The 21,791-nt window shown below is 35.5% G+C and overlaps 1 protein-coding gene across 2 annotated transcripts in view; it reads right to left on the reverse strand.

Annotated features, from left to right (window-relative positions):
- Window positions 1-21,791, reverse strand: part of AT-HF (HIS HF) — a 48,602-nt gene that overhangs the window by 14,466 nt on the left and 12,345 nt on the right. For both annotated transcript variants that reach the window (XM_089980957.1, XM_089980956.1), the window contains exons 10-17: window positions 19,453-19,515; window positions 19,293-19,355; window positions 19,075-19,157; window positions 18,331-18,439; window positions 18,179-18,232; window positions 17,493-17,580; window positions 17,299-17,336; window positions 16,347-16,452 (exon numbers count right to left, since the gene is read on the reverse strand). In XM_089980957.1, coding sequence (XP_089837083.1) covers window positions 16,347-16,452; window positions 17,299-17,336; window positions 17,493-17,580; window positions 18,179-18,232; window positions 18,331-18,439; window positions 19,075-19,157; window positions 19,293-19,355; window positions 19,453-19,515 — 604 coding nt within the window. The remainder of the gene's footprint in view (window positions 1-16,346; window positions 16,453-17,298; window positions 17,337-17,492; window positions 17,581-18,178; window positions 18,233-18,330; window positions 18,440-19,074; window positions 19,158-19,292; window positions 19,356-19,452; window positions 19,516-21,791) is intronic.

Genomic DNA, 21,791 nt, shown 5'->3' on the forward strand with positions numbered 1-21,791 from the left:
ATCGGAGTTAGGGGACTACGCTACCAAAAATTATCCTAGGAAGTAGATCCCAATGACTTCTGCAAAAGTTCGGATGCATCCCCTTGAACAAGTGGCCTATGGGGAATTCTCTCTCGATCATTGGTCGTCCCCTTAGTTGTTCAGGGTATTAAAATACATGGAATAACAAACCCTCGGGCAGTCTCAGTTGTTTCTACGTTTTTCGTGTGCGTACCCTCAGGACAGGTAATTATCGAAACAAGATTATCATGCTCGTTTAGCTTATTATGAACTACACATCATTAAAGAAACAACGTATATGTTAGTCATGTTCTGAATTTTGATATCTACGCACCTACCAAATTTTTATAAGTCTAACATGTTTTATGGGGTACAAGTGATGATTAAGTTGGTACGACAGGCGATGGCGCAATGATATCAAGATCCCACTTTTTCTCTGACGTTTCGTTCCTGAACACGTTTTGTAATTTTGCACAAGGGTTTTCTTTTGAAATTTCTTTTTTGTATAAACTTTAATTAATAAAAACCTTATTTTGAATCTTTGTGGTTTCAATGCTTATACAGAGATACAAATCTATTATATAAGGGAAAGTTCGCCTGTAATGCCCCCAAGGTCCGTTGACTTATTATTTCAAACACTATTTTTTTGTTGAACTGTCATTTTAAACTCTGAAAAAGGATTGGTTGCAAAGCATTTAAATTTCTCCTAAAAGATTACAAGTTCATGATTTTGGGGTGTTACAGTTTTCTTGTTTAAAGGTAATGTAACTATTTCTCAAGTTTTTGCTTTCCTAAGGGCATCTAGTTTTATGTTCATAGCTTCGATCCAATGACAAACATTTTTAGCTTCATTATAATGTGAAGGCTCATGGTGTGAATGAATGCTATTAGGCAAATCCTATAATTAGGAGATAATGACTCATTAAGAGACAAACCTATTTGGTGGAATGGACACTCTGTTAAATCTTTTAAGTGAAATTTCTTTTATAGGCTCACTGTATTGAGAAAACTTTTCTAAGGCACTAGTAGGATTATTTTACTCACGCCGGGTATAAACTTGAATATTCTTAGAACTATTAATGGTGTCATCACTACTCGATGATGTTTCAATATTAGGATATTGATGGTTGTTATCATCTATAATTTCATGATGATTCAAAGAAGTATCATGAATATGTAAATCTTCTCTTGGAAAGAGATCATACAAAAACATATAGTTTATTTCCGCTTTCTTATCATTCTCTTCAAAGCCATTTTCATCCTCTAAGAATGTCACATCTTTAAAAACATAAAGTTTATTATTTTTGAAATCAAAGCATCTATATCATTTTTTATTTTCACCACATCCAATGAACACACATTCAATTGCTTTTGGAAATAACTTATCTCTTCTGTGTAATAACACAAAACATTTATAACAAAAAACTCGTAAACGAATAAAATTGGGTGTCATTTTGAGAAGTTTTTAATAAGGAAAAACATTTTTCAAGATGAATAATGGCATTCTATTTATCAAACAAGTGGAAGTTAAAACGACTTTGGCTTAAAAACTTTTGGAAATATTTTTTGAAATAAGTAGAGTTCTAACGGTTTCTATTATATGGTTATGTCTTCTTTCCGCTAGTCCATTTTGTAGAGGGGTTTTAGGGTACGATTTTTTATAGCAAATCCCATTTTGCTTTAAATAGTTTTAAAATTTATTTGATATGTATTCCCCACCCAAATCCAATCTAAAAGTAGATATATTGCTTTGAAATTGCTTTCTAACTTTCATGTGAAATTCTTTAAAGAAAGAGAAGACTTTCAATTTAAATTAAGAAAATAAACCCATGCATATCCAGTAAAGTTATCAACAAAAGTACCGCAATATGAGTAACTACCTTTAGATATAACCAGAGAAGGGCCCCATACATCCGAGTGCACAAATTCAAAAGGTCTTGTGGAAACAAAAGTTCCATTTGAAAATTGGATAGATTTTATTTTCTCAAGGATACAATCTTTGCATGTCATATCTTTTTCATTACAAAATTTCTCTTCAAAAGAAAAGGGATATATTTTAGAATAGCTTGGATGTCTAAGTCTTTTATGCCAAATTTCAATTCTTTTATCTTGGACATGGTTACAAAAAGATTTTAAAGGGAGAGACAATGAGTCCATAAAGTAAAGATCTCATTTCCTATGGCCTTGCCCAATCCGCTTCTCTGACCGGAGATCCTGTACAAAGTAACCTTTAGATGAAAAAGATATTTCACGCCCATGGTCGGCAATTTGAGAGATTAAAAAAAGGTTTAAATTTAGCTTGGGAAAGACTAACTTTTGGAACAAAAAAATTTTGAACATTTTTAAAATCCAAAGTTCATGTACTTTTAATTTTCAAAATGGTTCCATTGGCGGTAGCAACACAAGACAAGTTTGAGTTGGTGCATATATCGAATAAGGCATTCTCATAAGAGGTCATATGAAAAGATGCTCTTAAATCTAGAATCCAAAAATACATACCGGGTGAAAATGAGGAAGCAATGGCAGCACCCGATGGAGATGAGGTTGTTTTAAGAATTTATAAAGTGCCATGGATATTCGGCCAAGTGTGTTTTTAAGATTGCCTCCACTTTTGCCTTCTCCTTGTTAAGAGTAGATTCTTCAACGAAAGCAACATTATACTTTAAGGTTCCATTAAACTTAAGACAAGTGGGTTTAACGTGACCTGACTCATTACAATGATGACAAATAATCAATTTTCTTCTTTGTCTTTCACCAGTATAGTTATTATTATTAGTATAGTTGTTTTGTCTCCCAAAGTGCGGAGTCTTATAGGTCTTAACATTGTTGCCGATTTAGATACCGCCAACACTTCATCACAACTTTTACTCATACCAAAACGAGTTTTTTCTTGGACAATTTCGACTATAACATCTTCAAGAGGAAGATGAGTAGATCTATGTAGAAGAGAAGATCTTACTTGCTCAAATTTGGGACAAAGCCCATACAAGAATTGAAAAAATCCCTCTTGTTCCATTTGTTTTTGCCTAAGTCTCACATCTTCAATGGCAACTCACTTAAACTCCAAAAGTGCTAGTTCATCCGATAGGAGATTTAAAGCACTATAAAATTTTTGGATACTTAAAATCCCCTTGCTTAGTAGTTCTAACTTTTTCTTGCAAAAAATATTCTCTTGCAAGATCGTTTTGGGTATAGATACCCTTCATAAAAAACCAAGCTTTATTGGATTTTTGAAATTTAGCAATGTTTGCACGTACCTTAAGCTTAACATTGTTCATGAACCATGTAAGAATTTTTTCATAGTTGCTCTCCCAATCTTCTACTTTCTTATGATGATCCTCAATGGCCTTGGCACAAGCATCTTCCTCTAAAGCCTTCTCTTAACCTCCTTCAATTTTTGTGAGCTTGAGTTAGGGTTTGAAGATAGTCCCATCACATACCCCCAAAGCTTCTTTTCTTTGAGATTGTTTTTCATAGCGGATGCCCACATCAGGTATTTTTTTTCATTGAGCTTGAATGAGAGGTCGATTTTGGTCTCCATTATGTGAGAAAGAGAGGAAGAGGAAGAGAGTGGAATGGAGAGGAGAGCACGGTCCCTTAGAAAACTTTGTCACGAACACGATAACTTGATGGCAACTTTCTACAAATCCAAGAACACTATGGCTCTAATACCATGTAATGAAATATGTGGAAGCACAAAACACTAGCCACTAAGGGCTTACAAGATCACAATCATACAAGTGCACATGCACAAGTCCACTATGGGACAATACAAAAGTCGAGCAAAAAAAAAATACACAGGAATGTAAAAAATATCAGCCTTTATTAATCAAATGCTTAACACAAACATTGAAAGAACAATTGGAGTTTAACCCCTATTCATGCACAATAGCACACAAAACGGGGAGGCCATTAGGAGCTCCAATTGGAGCCTTTATTGATCAAATGCTTAACACAAGCATTAAAAGAACAAGTGGGGTTGAACCCCTATTTATACACAATAACACACAAAAGAAGGAAGCCATTGGGAGCTCCAAAGAGTCATTGGAGCTCCCAACGGTCGTAGATATGACCGTTGGGCAGCTCCGACTCTTTGGTCCAATGACCAAAGAGCCCCTAGTCTTTGGTTAAAAGACAAAAATAAAAAAATAAAAAAGGGTTGTCCCTAGTGGACAGTGTTTATTACAAGGGGAAAAGACCAAAATACCCCTGACTCAAAAAGAGAAATTACATACTCTCTCTCTCTCTCTCTCTCTCTATATATATATATATATATATATATATATATATATATATAATTTTAACAAAAACCTTATCACCAACCATAGAAATAAAAAAAAAAATGAATTTTCAGTGTAGTGTCGATTGAAATCTATAACTTTAGGACTCATATTTCAAATGTTTTAAGAATTGAAGGATGGTTGGGCAGTCCTTTGTCTGCACTGATACGCCCTTCCAGGCAGATCATGATATATGTAAGTATGAGATTTACACATTGGCATAACAAGTATAAATTGGATGTTGGACTATGTTGTGACTGAAGGGACATGTTTAATTGTTTATTGTTAAATCACAACCAAATCTCGATTAATAGTTATACCTGCCATTGAACTATTATTAATAACTTACAACCTATGTCACCTGGGTACGGGTGCGGGTGCGGGTACGGAGGGTACAACACGGCAATTCCAAAAAAAGTGGGTACGGGGACACGGCTATATATATATATAATAAACTAAATATAATCTAAATATATATGTTATATCTAAATTATATATTATATACTGAAAATATAATTATAAATTATAAATTGAATACAAACTTGTAAGCCCGGAGGATAAACTGGCGTGTTCAGGTGTCGATGTGTGTGTCGATACGGGGACACACATGTCGACATGGGTACGGAGAGCAAAATGGAGTGACTGCGTGACATAGCTTACAACCATTATGAACTGATCAGAAAGGCTTCTGAAAATAATACCAGTTCTTAAAATGAATTTAGTATGTTAAATTAAAATCTTAGGTTCTTTCTGAATATCTCAAACCTTTTCACATATAGGTCTCAAGACTCTCAACATTTATTAGCCACCACTTCTCCCTTAAACAAAAATTGTTTCCCAACTCCACCATTTTTCCGTGACATTAAATTGCTCTTATAAAATCTGGTGACCACATCAAAATCATACCATGACTAAAAACCACAAAATAAAAGCAGTCAGTGATACGAAGTTTGATTTTGGAAGACTGCGTGATTATGTTGGCAAATCGCAGATAGGCACTAAATTCTCCTGCACAAATGTGTAGGTGCAGAACGAGATTTGGTGTATGTTACTCTTAGAGCAAGTTCAGCCCACCCATGCTTCTGTGGCAGCATTGGCTATGAGGGTCACAGGACCTGCCAATGAGGTGTCAGTATTGATGAGTTATGGAGCTTGATTCAGAGTTTTTGCCCGGGGGCTCCCCCAGCGCCCCCCGAAGGAATTTTTTTCTTGGGCTTAAGTTTGAGACCCGGTTTCTTATGGATCAGACCCGACTTGTTTAGGTTTAGGGTTGTCGCCCTTGCCTTGTATAAATTCTTTCTTTTTTTTCTCTCTTGGAACTGTCGAAAAAGAGCAATAAAGTTTTTCCTCTGGGCGGCCGTGGTTTTTTTTACTCTCTCTCAGATTTGAGGGGAGGTTTTTCCATGTAAATCTGTGTGTCCTTGTTGTGTTTGGTTTGATCATTCTTGTTTATTGTTTCCTTCGGTTGTTTCTTGCTCGTAGTTTTTGTAACAAGTTGTTAAAATGTATCATTCAACCTTCGTAATACTATATATATTATATATATATAAAGGATAATACATATTCATATATGCATATGTATTATCCTAATTATATATATAAAAAAAATATTTTTCTATTTATAGGCATAGGGGTAGTTTAGACATTTCCAGTTTTACGCATATTTCATTCAGAATATGTTTGTAATTTTATTTTATTTTTTATTTTTTATTTTTCTATTTTTTTGGGTTTGCGCCACCTAGGGAGGCTCCCCAAAGAGTCGTTGGGGAGCCCCCAACGGTCACAAATGTGACCGTTGAGGGCTCCCAACGACTCCTTTGGGAGCCCCCTTTGTGGCTCCTCTCTTGTGTTATAAATAGGGGTCTCCCCCTTGTATTTCTTAGACATTTGGAGGAGCTCTTGCTCCATTGTAAGGGGTTTTTCCCCTCTTCTTCCTTTCTTTCAATAATATTCAACTTATGACTTTAAGTCATATTTTTGCCCCTTGTGTGGGTTTATGTGTTAGCACATTATGTGCTTATGTTGTTCCCTTTAATGGGTTTATTCGCACTTCATGTGCATGTATGGGTTCATTATTGAACCTAATGTATTCAAAGCCACTTTCTAACATGGTATCAGAGCCCGGTTACGATAGGATTGTCTCTTGGCGCAACGGAAAGCGTGGTGCTCAAGAAATGATGAAGTATTCATTGTTCTTTTTTTATTAAAAGTTTTTCGGTATGTATCTCTTTTCTTAACATATTATGCATTATGAAACTATCTTTCTTGCACATTTAGTGTTTTTAGTTTAATCATTTCCTTTCACTTTTTCGCGTGTTCGTATATCTACTTTTAAATTTGGTAAACTTGTTTATTGTTCAAAAATATAATGCTTGGTTATATAGTTATCGATTTCTCATCATATAATAGTAATTTATGTTTGCAAAATTATTTTTTAATTATGTGAGATTTATGACTTTTCATAAGAATTTCGTGATTAACATATAAGTTAACTTTTTAAATATGATTTCTTGCTAAATTAATGATTTTTGCTTAAAAACTCTTGTGTTTGGTTTTTTTGGCAAAACTTTTTGTAACTTATATAATTCTTGTATAAGTTAATGTTCTTTGCTATATTCTTTGATTTTCTCATCTAAATCTTTGTAGCTTACCTCTTTATGAATCCTAAGTAGTTCTTGTTAATGATAAGAACTCCTAAAGATGTTTCAATGATTTTGGTTTATTTAAAGGATTTTTTTGTGATAAATAGGTTGTTCGAACCATTGTAAAAGATTTTTTAAAAGAATTTCTCACACTATATAGAGTGCATAGTGTGTCTATTACATCTTTTTGGTATAAAAGATTTCGTTAATTTTATTGATACAACTTTACAAACTTGTTGGTTTGTATTTTTCACATAAGATTTCAAAACCTCTTGTTTATATCTCTAAAGATGTCTATGTTGACCATCATATGGTCCTCTTTGTCCTAAATTACATTTATCAAGCATATAATTGCATAATTAAAAGTTTGAGAAATCTCAAGGATTGCTCTTTTTATAAAGTGCATACTTGCTCCCTTTTGTGTGTTTTTGTATTTTATATACATTTGTTTCTCAAATAGTTGCGCTTGTATGCATTTCCTCTTTTCAATGAAATACATGCCTTAGTGCATGTTTGTTTACACCTTGGTGTGTATTTGTTCAAATATTGTATGAGTGCCCTCGTGCACATCTTATTGTCTCTTCGTAGACATTTCTTACATTATGAAGCTTTTATGCACATTTCTTTTTGTGAAAAATATAATGAATTTAGATATTGAACCTTTTTAAAATCATTATAAAACATGATAAGTACTTATAGCACTTTGTACGTTTCCGCATATCTCATCACAATCAAAGGATATTTAAAACTTGTTGTATGGGATTTTTATCCCAAATCTATAAATTTTCAAGTACTATTGAATATTCTTTCTTTGAGTTTTGAGTTAAACCTCTCTTTGTGAACCGTTACGGTTCTTGTGATTCCTTTGATTAAAAAGCTTGATTGTCTTGATTATCCCAAGATGTATTCTTCATGTCATTATGTTTGTTGCCAAGGTATTCTTTTGACTTGTAATGACACTTATTTTATCCATCACATGTTGTCATATGATGCATCAATTCTTTTATGGCCCTATTGTTATATTAGAGATTTTTGAGGTGAGTTATGGGCACCTCGTGTTATATCATTCTAGATTGTCCACTTGCCATATTATAGATGGTGATTGAGGTGCGTTATGGGCACCTTAGGACTTTAGAATGATTTGGTATATGATCTCTAATTATGAGTGTGGCACTTATTGTTATGTCATTTTACTTTGTCCACTTGCCATATTATAGATGGTGGTTGAGGTGAGTTATGGGCACCTTGGGACTCTAGAATTATTTGGTATATGAGTGTGTCACTAGTTTAATGTTGACCATTGATCTTATGGATGCTCTTATTTATATATAAATGTGATGGATATATAATGTTTAAAACCTTAAATGTTTTAAGGTATATTAAAATCAAGGTTTTAGGGTTTTTTGCCCAACCTTTTATTGTTTATGAATCATATGAGTGCATTTGCACATTTATGTTTTGTGCTCTTATGCACAAGTATTCTTGGTGTGTGTATATTCACACATTTTATTTCAAAATGATATTGTTATGAGTATTCTTTTTTGAAAAATATTGTTTCAAGGTTTTATTTATATGATTGTCATTACAAGTTTTATTGCCTCAAAAGTCTTATCCTTTTATGCCCCTTATCTAAGTGTCATCATATGTAGACAAGAATTTTATTACACCTTCGTGTGTTGGTTGCCCTTTGTTGGCTTTTGCTCTCTTGGTCTAGTAGCTGAACACACTTGTTTTGAGTGTTATTTTATGTAGACAAGGCACGTTGATTCACACCATGGTGTGTGATTTTAGCCTATGTTGGCATGTGTGTCTTTGTTCTAGTCGCTGAGTTATATGCCCATGGTTGGCTTCTTTCACTCAATTCAAGTGTCATTTTATGTAGACAAGAGATGTATTGTGTTTTTAGCCCATGGTTGGCTTAATACTCTTGTTCTAGTAGCTGAACATATTTGATTTTGAGTGTATTTTTACGTAGACAAGAGATGTTTTTTGTCCATGTTGGCGTGTATTCTCTTGTTCTTGTCGTTGATACACTCATTTCAAGTATTATTATATGTAGACAAGAGGTATTTTTACACACCTTAGTGTGTGTCATTTGGCCTTTAATGGCATTATATTTATATTCTTGATCTAGTAGCTTATACACTTGATTTATGGGTTTTGGAGGACTAATGAGGTAGTGGTTTGTAATGGATGAACTATTGTTGAAATTTGCAAAATTTCATTCATGACTTGTGTTTTAAGATATTCAAGTGAATCATATTTTTGATATGCATATTTTAAAAATCAAGTTGAATTTTTGGCATATATTAAGTGCTTATGGTTCTTTGGCCACTTTTGTATGCAAAATGTGTTTTTGTCAATTGAGTGAGATTTTCCTAAATGGGTAAGATTCTCTACTCAAATAACACTCTTCGTTTTGCCTCGTAAATGGATTTAAAACCTTGTGAACTCTTGTGTTTATTTTGTCTAAAGTATGCTTGGAGACGTCGTTTCTCTTGTTTAGCACTTCATTACATGTTTGAAGCATGTTCATTAATGATTCTTTTAAGTATTAATTCATTTAATGATAATATATGCATAGGCTCTTTATGGCTTTTTAGGATCTCATTCAATAAAGCATATGTAACTTATGCCTCATCGTAGGCTTGCTATGGTGTCCCTTAGGAGACCATTGTGTTATTCCCCATTATGGGGTTATGTTTGTCCAATGTTGGACCTTATGAATGAATTATGCATTCTTGCAATTCATTTCCGCATAATTTGCTTCCGCTTACCATTTAACATGATATATGATTTTGAAATCTTGTTTTTTTTTCTAAATTTTCCTCATGCTAAAGTAAGTATTTTATCATGTGATCTTGCATAAATATAATTTTGCACCTTGTTAGGAAAGTTCCATTTGAGTAAAGTGCAAAGATATTTTTTACTTGTTCTTTGTTGTTGTTCCACAGGATCTTGAAGATAAGTGGAAAAGGAAGTACCTTGGATAGATCATGGAAGATGCTCATCGTTAAAGACGTTGGAGGAAGACATTTACATTTTCAATGGCATTCGGACTAAAGGCTCTTGAAGCCTTAGATTCTTCCTCTTGCTTTCTTCAATCTGTTCGTTCCCCACGCAAAGTTGAGGGGGGGTGTTAAAATGTATCATTCAACCTTTGTAATACTATATATATTTTATATATATAAAGGATAATACATATTCATATATTGTATATATTGTTAAAATGTATACTCAAAAACATTATTGTAAGTATAAATATATATACTTATATAAATAGAGATACGTATACATATGTTATATGTATACATATCTCTATATATAAGTATATATATTTATACATTTTTCTCCTTTTTACCCGAAAAGGGTATTTTAGTCCTTTTATATTTTGCGCATATTCCATTTGAAATATGCTGTAATTTTTCCTTTAGTTTTAATTCTTTTTATTTTTTATTTTTCCCTTTTTGTATTTCCAAAAAGGAGCATTGGGGGTCTCCCCAATAGAGTCGTTGGGAGCTCCCCAACGACTCCTTTGGGGAGCCCCCTCTAGCCCCTCTTCTCTCTTGTATAAATAGGGGTGTTCCCCCTTGTTGTTGAATAAGCTTGAGAGACTCAAGCATTCGGTTCTTTCTATAAAATACATACGATTGTACATGTTTATTATTTTTACGCTTTTGCGTATTTTGTTCAAGTGTTGTGAGAGTGCCTTCGTGCACATCTTTTCTATATTATTTGTGCTCGTATACGTATTGTCTTTTCATAGACAATTTTACATGGTATCAGAGCAAGGTTGATTATTGAAGATCGTGGGATTCTCCTTTTTTCGAGTGCCTCGAAAAACGTGCCTTCCGATCTTTGAAGTTTGAAGTGGTGGATCTTTCTTCTCAAATATTTTAGAAGAATCTTATGCAAAGTTGGTGTTGGAAATATTGTGTTGATACGCTTTTTTCTCTATCTCTTTTCTCTCTAATGGGCGAAAAAGAGTCTCATTTTGCTCTTGGTTTCAAATTAAATGGGTCCAACTATCATGTTTGGGCCGGAAATATGGAGGCCCATATAAAAGGGAAAGTCCTATGGGGATATGTTCTTGGCACAATTCCGGAACCGGAACCCAAGATTACCATAGTAAATGGAGGCGAAATCAAGATTCTTGAGGGAGAAGAAAGAACCAAAGCTCTTGAAGAATACTCCAAGAAACATGATGAATGGGAAATGAAGAATTTCAAGATTCTTTCATGGTTCTTCTCATCCGTGAAAACCAAGATTAATGCCAACATTATTAAATTCAAAAAGGCATCGAAAGCTTGGCATTATCTTGAAAAAATGTACACCTCAAGGGATCTCTCTCATAAGTACTACCTTCAAAAGAAGGCTATCTCTCTCTCCCAAGGTGAAATGACGATTAGGGAATACTTTGCCGATCTTTCCTCTATTTGGGATGAGCTTGCAATGCTTGAACCAAAGTGGAGTGGAGAGGCAATTGAGCTCCGTCACAAGCAACTTGAAGAAGATCGGTTCTTCAACTTTTTGAATGGGCTAAGGCCCGAATTTGAGCAAATAAGGTCATCTCTTCTCTCCTCTTTCTCTCCCCCTTCTCTTGAAGATGTTCTCACCAAGTTAAGTGGTGAAGAGACTCGTATGAATTTATGTAAACAAGGATCAAATGTCCTTGCGGTCCCTTGTAATATTGAAGAACATAGTGAGGTCAATGCCGTATCAAGACCCGAAAACAATGTAAGAACCTATCGTCCCCCTCACTTTAAATTTCAAAATCAAGGTGAAAATAGTGGTCAAAGAGGAAGAAGGGACTATAGCAAAACTATGTCATTTTTGTAAAGAACCGGGGCACATCAAACCCGTATGTCCTAAATGGAAGAAACTTCTAGCTATGGCTACCACTGGTGTACCGCAGAAGGATGAGACATCTTCGAGTGGGACCCTTTCTATAAATCAAATAGTAGAAGCTCTTCAACCTCTCCTCAAGGGATCTACCTCCGGTGCGGCTGTATCCACTTCTTCCTCTCCAGGTAAAATCTCTTGGCTTTTGGACTCTGGTGCATCCTTTCATATGTCCCAAAACATTTTTTCACTTTCCGATTATTTAAAAAATGGTTCCCCATCTTATGTCTCCACTGCTGATGGAACCTCTCTTGAAATTAAAGGAATAGGTAATTTTGAAACTCATGAATTTTCTAATACAAAAATCAGATTTATACCTAAACTTAACTTAAACCTCCTCTCTGTTTCTCAACTCACGGACCATGGCTACGATATTAAATTCTCTTGTGATAAATGCTTAATACAGGATCGCCAGTCCGGAAAATTGATTGGGGAAGGCTTTAGAAGAGGAGATCTATACTATATGGAATCTCTTCAAGTTCCAAAAGTTTTGTGTAATGTTGAAATGTGTGGCACAAAAGACTTGGTCATCCTAATATCACCAAGTTATCATATTTACATTTTGCAAAAGACCTATGTAAAAGCTTTTTTTCTTGTAATGACTGCATTCTCGGAAAAATGCGAAGCTTACCTTTTGAGCAAAGAACTATGTTCTCTTCTAAAACTTTTGAAATTGTTCATTCAGATGTTTGGGGACCTGCACCTGTTGTTTCAAAAGGAGGTTTTTCTTATTACGTAATATTTGTGGATGATTTTTCCAGATACTCGTGGATATATTTTCTTAAGTTTAAACATGAAGTGTTTTCATGCAATGATTAAGAATCAATTCAACAGCAACATAAAGATTTTTAGAAGTGACTCTGGGTGAGAATATCTCTCCAATCAATTTAAGGTATATCTTGAGGATCACGGTATTATTCACCAAAAGTCTTGTCCTAAAACACCTCAACAGAATGGGTTGGCTGAAAGAAAGCATAGGCACATTATTGAGACCACTAGGACTCTTCTTATATCTCAAAATATTCCTAAAAACTTTTGGGCTGAAGCAGCCCTTGCTTCTGTTTATTTGATAAATCGCCTACCATCTAGGTTATTAGGTAAAATATCTCCCTTTGAGATATTACATAAGCTTGAACCTGATTATAATAGGTTAAGAGTCTTCGGATGTAAGTGTTTCATACTTACGGATAAGAATGACAAGCTTTCTCCCAAGGCTATTCCTTGTGCTTTTCTTGGTTATTCTGAAACTCAAAAAGGTTTTCGTTGTTACGACCTTCGAGAGGATAAGCTATATGTCTCTAGAAATGTAACTTTTTTAGAAAATGAGAGTGGTTTTGAAAAAAATGTTTCTCAACAAGAAAATTTTGATTATTCCTTCTTATTCGACTTATTATCTAGTAATGATGACATATCCAGTGATGATGATGTATCATTAAACCATGACGAGGAAAATGATGAAAATATTGGTGAACATAGTTCACCCAATGATCCAGAAAGTAGAGTTCCAAGTGAACCTATAACCTGCTCTCGTAGAAACCAAGACACCTTTAGAAATGCTATTGATCAATATAGTGAGCTTTCGACCACTCTTGACCATAGAAGATCTGAAAGGAATAGAAGACCTCCAACTCGCTTTGTATCGTTTGATTCTTTTTCACCTCGATATAGAGCTTGTCTTAGTGTCATTCATTCTTATTTCGAACAAAGAAATTTTGAAGAAGCTAAAAAATGTATAGAATGGCAAGAAGCCATGCAAAGTGAACTTAATGCTCTTAAAAGGGCAGGAACTTGGGATTTTCAAACTCTACTTATAAGAAAGAAAACTATAGGTTGTCGATGGGTCTTTAAAGTTAAAACTAAGAGTGATGGTTCTCTAGAAAGGTATAAAGCTCGCCTAGTTGCAAAAGGGTATGGGCAAGAGTATGAAATTGATTACGAAGAAACCTTTGCCCCTGTAGCTCGGATGGTTACCGTTAGGTGTCTTATTACTATTGCATTTATTAAAAATTGGAACATTTTTCAAATGGATGTTAAAAATGTTTTTTTAAATGGTGATCTTAACGAAAAAGTATATATGGATGCCCCACCAGGCATGATAATTCCTAAAGATAAAGTTCTTCGTCTTCGTAAGGCTCTCTATGGTTTAAAGCAGGCCCCCCAAAGCCTGGTATGATAGATTTACCAGTATAATGTTGGAAAATGGTTTTTCATCATGTTATACTGGCACTGCTTTGTTTACTAGAAAATCTAATGCAGGGATTGTAATTTTGTTACTCTACGTTGATGACATGTTAATAACAGGTGATGATGTTCAAGGAGTCAAGGGTATTAAGTCCGTCTTGACTTCAAAATTTGAGATGTCAGACTTAGGTTTTCTGACATATTTTCTTGGAATTGAGGTTGCCTATTCGCAACGTGGTTATTTTCTATCTCAGTCTAAACTTGCTTGTGAGATTATTGACAGATCCGGGATTTCTGATGACAAAGTATGCGAAACTCCTGAAGTTGTGGGAGCAAAAATGAAAATTGACGATGGTGTTCCCTTAACCGATCCTACCCCTTACAGGCAGTTGGTAGGTTCATTAATGTATCTTAGCATTACTCGACCTGACTTGTCTCATGCTATTCACATTGCCAGTCAGTTTCAGCACGCTCCCACAACCGTTCATATGAGTGTTGTTCTTCGCATCATCAGATACTTGAAGGGTACAATAAATAAGGGAGTATTTCTATCTTCTTCTTCTGATTTAAAATTACTTGCTTATACTGACTCAGATTTGGGAGGTGACCCTAGTAACCGTCACTCCACCACTGGTTTTTGTATTTTCTTAGGAGAATCTTTGATCTCGTGGCGATGTAAAAAGCAACAGAAGGTCTCCTTATCATCCACTGAAGCCGAATACAGAGCCATGGCATCTACCACCATAGAAATAGTTTGGATTCGACGCCTTTTGGAAGATATGGGAGTAATTGTCAAAGAACCAACAAAGCTATGTTGTGACAATAAAAGTGCAATCTACATTGCCAAGAACCACATATTTCACGAGCAAACAAAGCATATAGAGATGGACTGCCATTATGTCAGGGAAGAATACTTGAAGAAGGTCATTGATCTACCATACGTGACGTCTGAGTATCAACTTGCGGACTTCTTCACAAAAGCTCTTTGTTCGCCTAGATTTCATTTCCTTCTTGACAAACTTACGGTTATCACACCGTAAGTTTGAGGGGGGGTGTTAAAATGTATACTCAAAAACATTATTGTAAGTATAAATATATATACTTATATAAATAGAGATATGTATACATATGTTAAATGTATACGTATCTCTATATATAAGTATATATATTTATACATTTTTTCTCCTTTTTACCCGAAAAGGGTATTTTAGTCCTTTTAAATTTTGCGCATATTCCATTTGGAATATGCTGTAATTTTTCCTTTAGTTTTAATTCTTTTTATTTTTCCCTTTTTGTATTTCCAAAAGGGAGCATTGGGGGTCTCCCCAATAGAGTCGTTGGGGAGCCCCCAACGGTCACAATTGTGACCGTTGGGGAGCCCCCAACGGTCACAATTGTGACCGTTGGGAGCTCCCCAACGACTCCTTTGGGGAGCCCCCTGTAGCCCCTCTTCTCTCTTGTATAAATAGGGGTGTTCCCCCTTGTTGTTGAATAAGCTTGAGAGACTCAAGCATTCGGTTCTTTCTATAAAATACATGCCATTGTGCATGTTTATTATTTTTACGCTTTTGCGTATTTTGTTAAAGTGTTGTGAGAGTGCCTTCGTGCACATCTTTTCTATATTATTTGTGCTCGTATGCATATTGTCTTTTCATAGACAATTTTACATATATGCATATGTATTATCCTAATTATATATATAAAATATATATTTTTCTATTTATAAGCATAGGGGTAGTTTAGACATTTCCAGTTTTACGCATATTCCATTCGGAATATGTTTGTAATTTAATTTAATTTTTTCTTTTTTCTTTTTCTATTTTTTTGGGTTTGCGCCACCTAGGGAGGCTCCCCAAAGAGTCGTGGAGGAGCCCCCAACGGTCACAAATGTGACCGTTGGGGGCTCCCAACGACTCCTTTGGGAGCCCCCTTTGTGGCTCCTCTCTTGTGTTATAAATAGGGGTCTCCCCCTTGTATTTCTTAGAGATTTGGAGGAGCTCTTGCTCCATTGTAAGGGGTTTTTCCCCTCTTCTTTCTTTCAATAATATTCAACTTATGACTTTAAGTCATATTTTTGCCCCTTGTGTGGGTTTATGTGTTAGCACATTATGTGCTTATGTTGTTCCCTTTAATGGGTTTATTCGCACTTCATGTGCATGTATGGGTTCATTATTGAACCTAATGTATTCAAAGTCACTTTCTAACACAAGTATCCCATGAATCCCCCCATACACAATGTATCTGCTTCTTGGCCTTGATTAATGGCCAAGCATACTGCAGGATAAGCAAGTCAGCAGGCCCTTGTGAGCCCAAGTTCTACATTGACCCTGGATTGCCTTACCATCACAATCGATGCAATTAAGCAATATTTCACCAGCTCCAAGCTCCTCAACAGCTTTTGCAAGTTCGTATGCACCAATTGGACGATCCTCTCTGCCACCATTAACCTGCCCAAAATAATTATCATCAAAACAATCAAGTTCAATAAACATACTTCACTCAAAGGGAAAGCCTTTGGAAAGAATCAAACCAATATGCATGAAGAAACTTTATAGCAGGCATTCAACTCTTTCTGCAACTTTTCTTATTCTAATCTCATGTTTGCTCCTAAGATATGCATAATATACCAAGTTAGACTTAGTTCAAAGAGAAGCTTGTAATTTCCAGTTAACTCAATTGTATGCAAGGAAAAATGATCAACTGTCACAACATTTGCAGACAAAGTTCTCTAAACAAGCCCACCACAGGCCCACTCGGACAGTTAGGGCAATACCTGATTGTCCGTTCTCTACAGGACATCCTGCGATCAATTCCCTATGTGTGCACCAGTGTTAAAGCACTGGGAGCATCTACCTAGTGGGTGAGTAGGGGGCAGTCCACCTGGATTTTGAACTCACCTGTAACAGTCTGACATCCTGGACAGGTTTTCACATCATAAAAAGATGTTCTCTAAACAAATTTACATTCTTGAAAGAAGTATCCAACATAGATGATCCAAGAAAATGAAAAGTTATTTCAGGTTGCCCAGATCCAATCAGAGTGAAACTTGAAAATGTACCATTTCAGCACAAGTCCTTATAGTTTCAGATATTAATTTATACAAGAAAAAGTTTGAAAAAGTTTAGAGGATCCATTTATATATAAACCGTTACCGTAAAAATATTTTTAAACATGTCAAAATCAGATCAAACATATAGAGAAGAGACAAGTAAATCTATTTAATACTTCTACATGTGCTACTCCCATAAAAAAGTAGGTAGCTTTAAACAAAATATATAAGAAACGAAACTTACTGTGCATTGATACCAAGCATATTCCTCTCCACTGGGGCCTGGGATCAGAATTGAAAGATTATCAGGTATTATCATCAAATAATACCAATAGATTGTTTGTCACCCAACAAAGTATAAATGATAACATTTTAGTGAGACATGATGAACACACCATACATTCAACAAGCAAACAAATAGAAATTTTCATAGAACACCTGGGTTTGTCACTTTCACTGCCTTGAATGGAACATCATCAGGACTCTTGAGGTACACTCTTCGTGGATCAATGCTTACTACAACAGCCTATAGCAGGAAAGAATTAGTCAACTGGAAGATTTGAATCATTTTCAAGCACATGATGTCTAAAATGAAAATATTCACATTAGTTCCATACAGCCAAAGGTTTTTTGTGACGCACGGTATTTACATGTGTTTCCTTAAGTCGATGTTTGTTTCAGATAAAAATCCATAACTTTTAGTCAGATGACCCAATGAGTTGCCTCGAGAATATTCCAAGTCCAACATACCCTTGAAGCAGAACAAATCATCACTTGGCATAAGGAAAATTTTCTAGTTGAGAGCCCCTATTAAGATAAAGTAAAAGGAGAAGGGGCAATCTTGCCCATGAATAAAAATGGCTAGCTAAGCATGAACCAACAATTCGATATGTCTGCTGGCATTGCTTTATGCTTCAATCAGATCAACCATGAAGCAAGCTCATTTATCTATTTATGTACAGCTATATCTCTGTGTCCTAGTTTTATAAAACTCCCACGTTTATCAACTATGCCTATGTTGTGTCCTGTACTGGTGTCCATGTCCATGTGATATAGATGTTCATTAATATTTCTGACATTTGACAAACACATTGGAATGAATAATGAGTTAGGCAGCCAAAAACCTGATTCCCATAAACACGAGATATCTGCTCCAAACTGCTTTTTCCCGTTTTCACCTTCATAACAAGGCAGTTAATGAGGTTTACAAGAAAAGAACAAACAAGTACCTCACATATACCAATGAGAGTACACACTGATGCAGTATCATACTTACTCCTGTTCTCAGGTATGTCTCAGCAGCATAAACTGCATCACTTCCAATGGAAACTTTATCAGCTCCAGACCTAAAATATTCTGAAGCAACTTCCAGACTAGTGTAATGCCTACAGCAAAGGAGCACAGGGAGGTTACTTTCTAGAACACTTAATAAATAGGTGCAACAAAAACGATAAAGATAACAGTCAGCTCAAGCATTCTTAGAAATAGCTGCAGTTCATGCTACTGCAGATCGTCTTTTCCCTCAATGGGATTCGGTTTGTCCAAGAAGTGAATTCTTGGTTAATTGCAGGCACCCATACCTAAAACCTTCCAAGATGATATGTCAATCAATGAAATAACATCTCTAACTTGATTCAATGGCCAGGATCATCTTGAAACATAAAATTAAATTTGCACTAACATTCCAGAATATCTAGAATGGACCAGACATAAAGGGAATAGACTGAAACATGCATGATTTCCTCTTAATACCATGCACATACTAACAAGAAATGACCTCTTTATCCTTGAAAAAAAGAGAAACAATTATATTTGGCTTGTAGAATGCTCAAGCGTTTTAGAACACTAATATGAACAATTTTTACAGAGATTTCTCTACCCTTTTTTCTCACAAAAAACCACCATGTACATCAATTTTTTTCATTTAAGCCAAAATGCCAAATTCCCTTCTTGAAGGAAAAAATATAAAATAGAACTAGATTAGTCCAAGTCTCAAACTGAAACAAACTCCATGTTATACCTCCCGTTTCCATCAGTGAAGTCCCTAATGCCTCCACCGACTGTTAGCGGAACAAACACATTTTCAGATGTGTAACGTAACACCTGAAAGAGATCAACAAAAACAAATTTCTATGAGAGAAAAAAAAGAAGATAGTTGCTCAATACATAAAACAATGTTTCAAATGATCATATACTTTCTTGCAGAATTCAAATAGAAAGGTAAGGGTAAGTGAAGACCTTCAACATTGGCAAATCACCAAGAGGGAAATCGCGGAAACCTGTGATATTAAGAAAACTAACCTGTGGCAGGATTTTAGTTAATGAAGAAGTCTTTAATCTCAAAATTAGGATATAAGATGCCCATCGCTCAAAGACACACAAGGATCAATTGACACACCTCATCAGCACCATCCCTGTAATACTGCCCAGCAAGATCAACTGGCTTGCCGAGGTTTCTCACCTTAAAATATTAAAAGATAGAATAATAAGTCCAAAAACAATTATCCTAAAGCCGATAGGAAACAACTCAGAGAAGAAAGGCAACAGCATGAAAATTAAATAGTGAGGAAACAGTAGAGACAATATCTGATTCATAACAAGTAAAATATATATCAAGAGAAGAGAACCTTTCAGTTATTTAACTGCCACATAAATCCTAGAGCTTTCTACTGATTAGTGATTATCTGAAACAGTTCTGTGTAATGAGATTGTATGACTGAGTTGGTTTGGTTTGTATTTTTTGTATTTATATTTCTGTAATTGGATCTGGATCGTATGTGATCCGTACATGTCTGTATTTTGTAATTACCCTATCGGGTCTGTATCTGGAGGACCCGATCCAAACTGTCTTATACTTATAATACAGCAGGGCACGATTTTCCTGATTGAGGAAAGACGCCCTTTGTTGCAGCCGCCCTTCTATCTCTCTATATCCTTCTCTTCTTCTGCAGCAACTAATCTTTGGTGGACAAAATCTAATATGGTATCAGAGCGGGCTGGATTCTGATCGCTGCTCAGAGTGCAGAAAACTGATCCCAAAAAGTGTGTCTTGCGAGATTCAGTCTTGACAGGTTATTCCCCATTCTTCTGCTTTCTATTCCTTCTTGTCTTCTCTTATTCATCTTCTATCTTGTCTTGAAAACCTATTCAAACCTCTTCTATATTGTCTCTTTTCTTCTGCCAGTCCTATATTTCCTTCCTTGTCTGAACGTCAGATCAGACCATTGATGGTAGACGTCAGATCTGATCTGGACGATAGATCAATTTTGTTTTGGGTCAGATCTGATCCTTCTTGCCGTCTTAAGATTCCTTTGTTTCTTTAGGGCTTTGTCAGATCTGACGCGCCCAAACCTTATTCAAATCTGTGCGAATATTGTCTGGTTTCATCATCAGATCTGAATGCATTAATAGATCTGACATCCTTTGCTTTCTCAATATATTTTTCAACAGTCATATCTTTCTTGAAGACTTACAGCAATCGAAATCTGAAAGAAAATTATTTTTAGAAGAACAGCAAGGGTTAAGCAGCCCTAATAGTTTCTGATCAGCCTTGCAAGGCCTGCCTAAAAAAAGAAAGGGGCACGTTTGCTGAGATTTTTTTTTGTGCACTGTTGCACTAGTCGAGTTTTCCATTGCTGCATTTATTCATTCTATTCTCCGATTTTTTTTTCTTTATAACCTTTGTCAAGGATTCTCCTACCCTACCGTCCAGTTTCCTCGGTCAACTTATCTCTGAAAATTTGAATAATTCGAATTATCTGACCTGGAAGAGGCAAATTTTGCCCTTCATCAAGAGCCTAGATCTCTATGGACACCTAGATGGGATAGTTCATGCACCATCAGAGTTTGTGATGCAGGAGGAGAAAAATGATAAAGGAAAGGTTTCCAACAAACTGATTCGCAATCCAGAGTATGCAATGTGGAGGAAAAAGGATTAGACATTACCTCTAGGCTCTCCCAAGAGGTATTAGTAGGCATCCCAGATGAATGTTCAGCTATTGAATTATAGCAGAAATTGGCTCAAACCTATTCACAGATCTCGGAGACCAGAATTCTTCATTTAAAGAGGGAATTTGAGCTTTTGAAAAAGAAAAATATGACAATCACAGAATATATGAATAAAGTGAAGACCATTACTGATCAAATGGCTATGGTAGGCTGTGTGATTGGTGATAAAGAAAAGGTCCAACAGACGCTGAATGGACTCAAACCCGATTATCATATGTTGGTTACCTCTCTTCTATGTCTCCCTTCACTTCCCAGTTTTGAAGATCTTCGAGCAAAGCTATTGCAGTGTGAAATCACCATTAGAGGGGAAGAGATGGTCATGAATTCCAGTAGCCAAGATGTGTTGATCTTGGGAATGGGTTCAGGGAGAGGACAAGGGAACTTATCGGTCTATGACTGCGGCTACGGCTGAAGTTACATGGTTGAGACACCTTTTGACTGAATTGGGAGAAAGCATTATGCATGTTGCACTTTTACGTGATAATCAGAGTGCCATACAAATTGCATTCAATCTTGTTCATCACAATTGAACAAAACATATCGAGATTGATCAACACTTCATTCGACAAAAGGAGGAAGACAAAGAAATTATGCCAGTTTATGTACCCACGGCTGAACAAGTGGCAGATTTGTTCACTAAAGGACTTACCAGTGCACGATTCTGGTTGTTAAAAAGCAAGTTGTCCATAATAGTAGACCATGCACAACTTGAGGGAGGGTATTGAGATT

Source organism: Nuphar pumila, chromosome 11 (assembly GCF_984573655.1).
Source record: "Nuphar pumila chromosome 11, dmNupPumi1.hap1.1, whole genome shotgun sequence".
In the NCBI taxonomy this organism is placed as follows: Eukaryota; Viridiplantae; Streptophyta; class Magnoliopsida; order Nymphaeales; family Nymphaeaceae; genus Nuphar; species Nuphar pumila.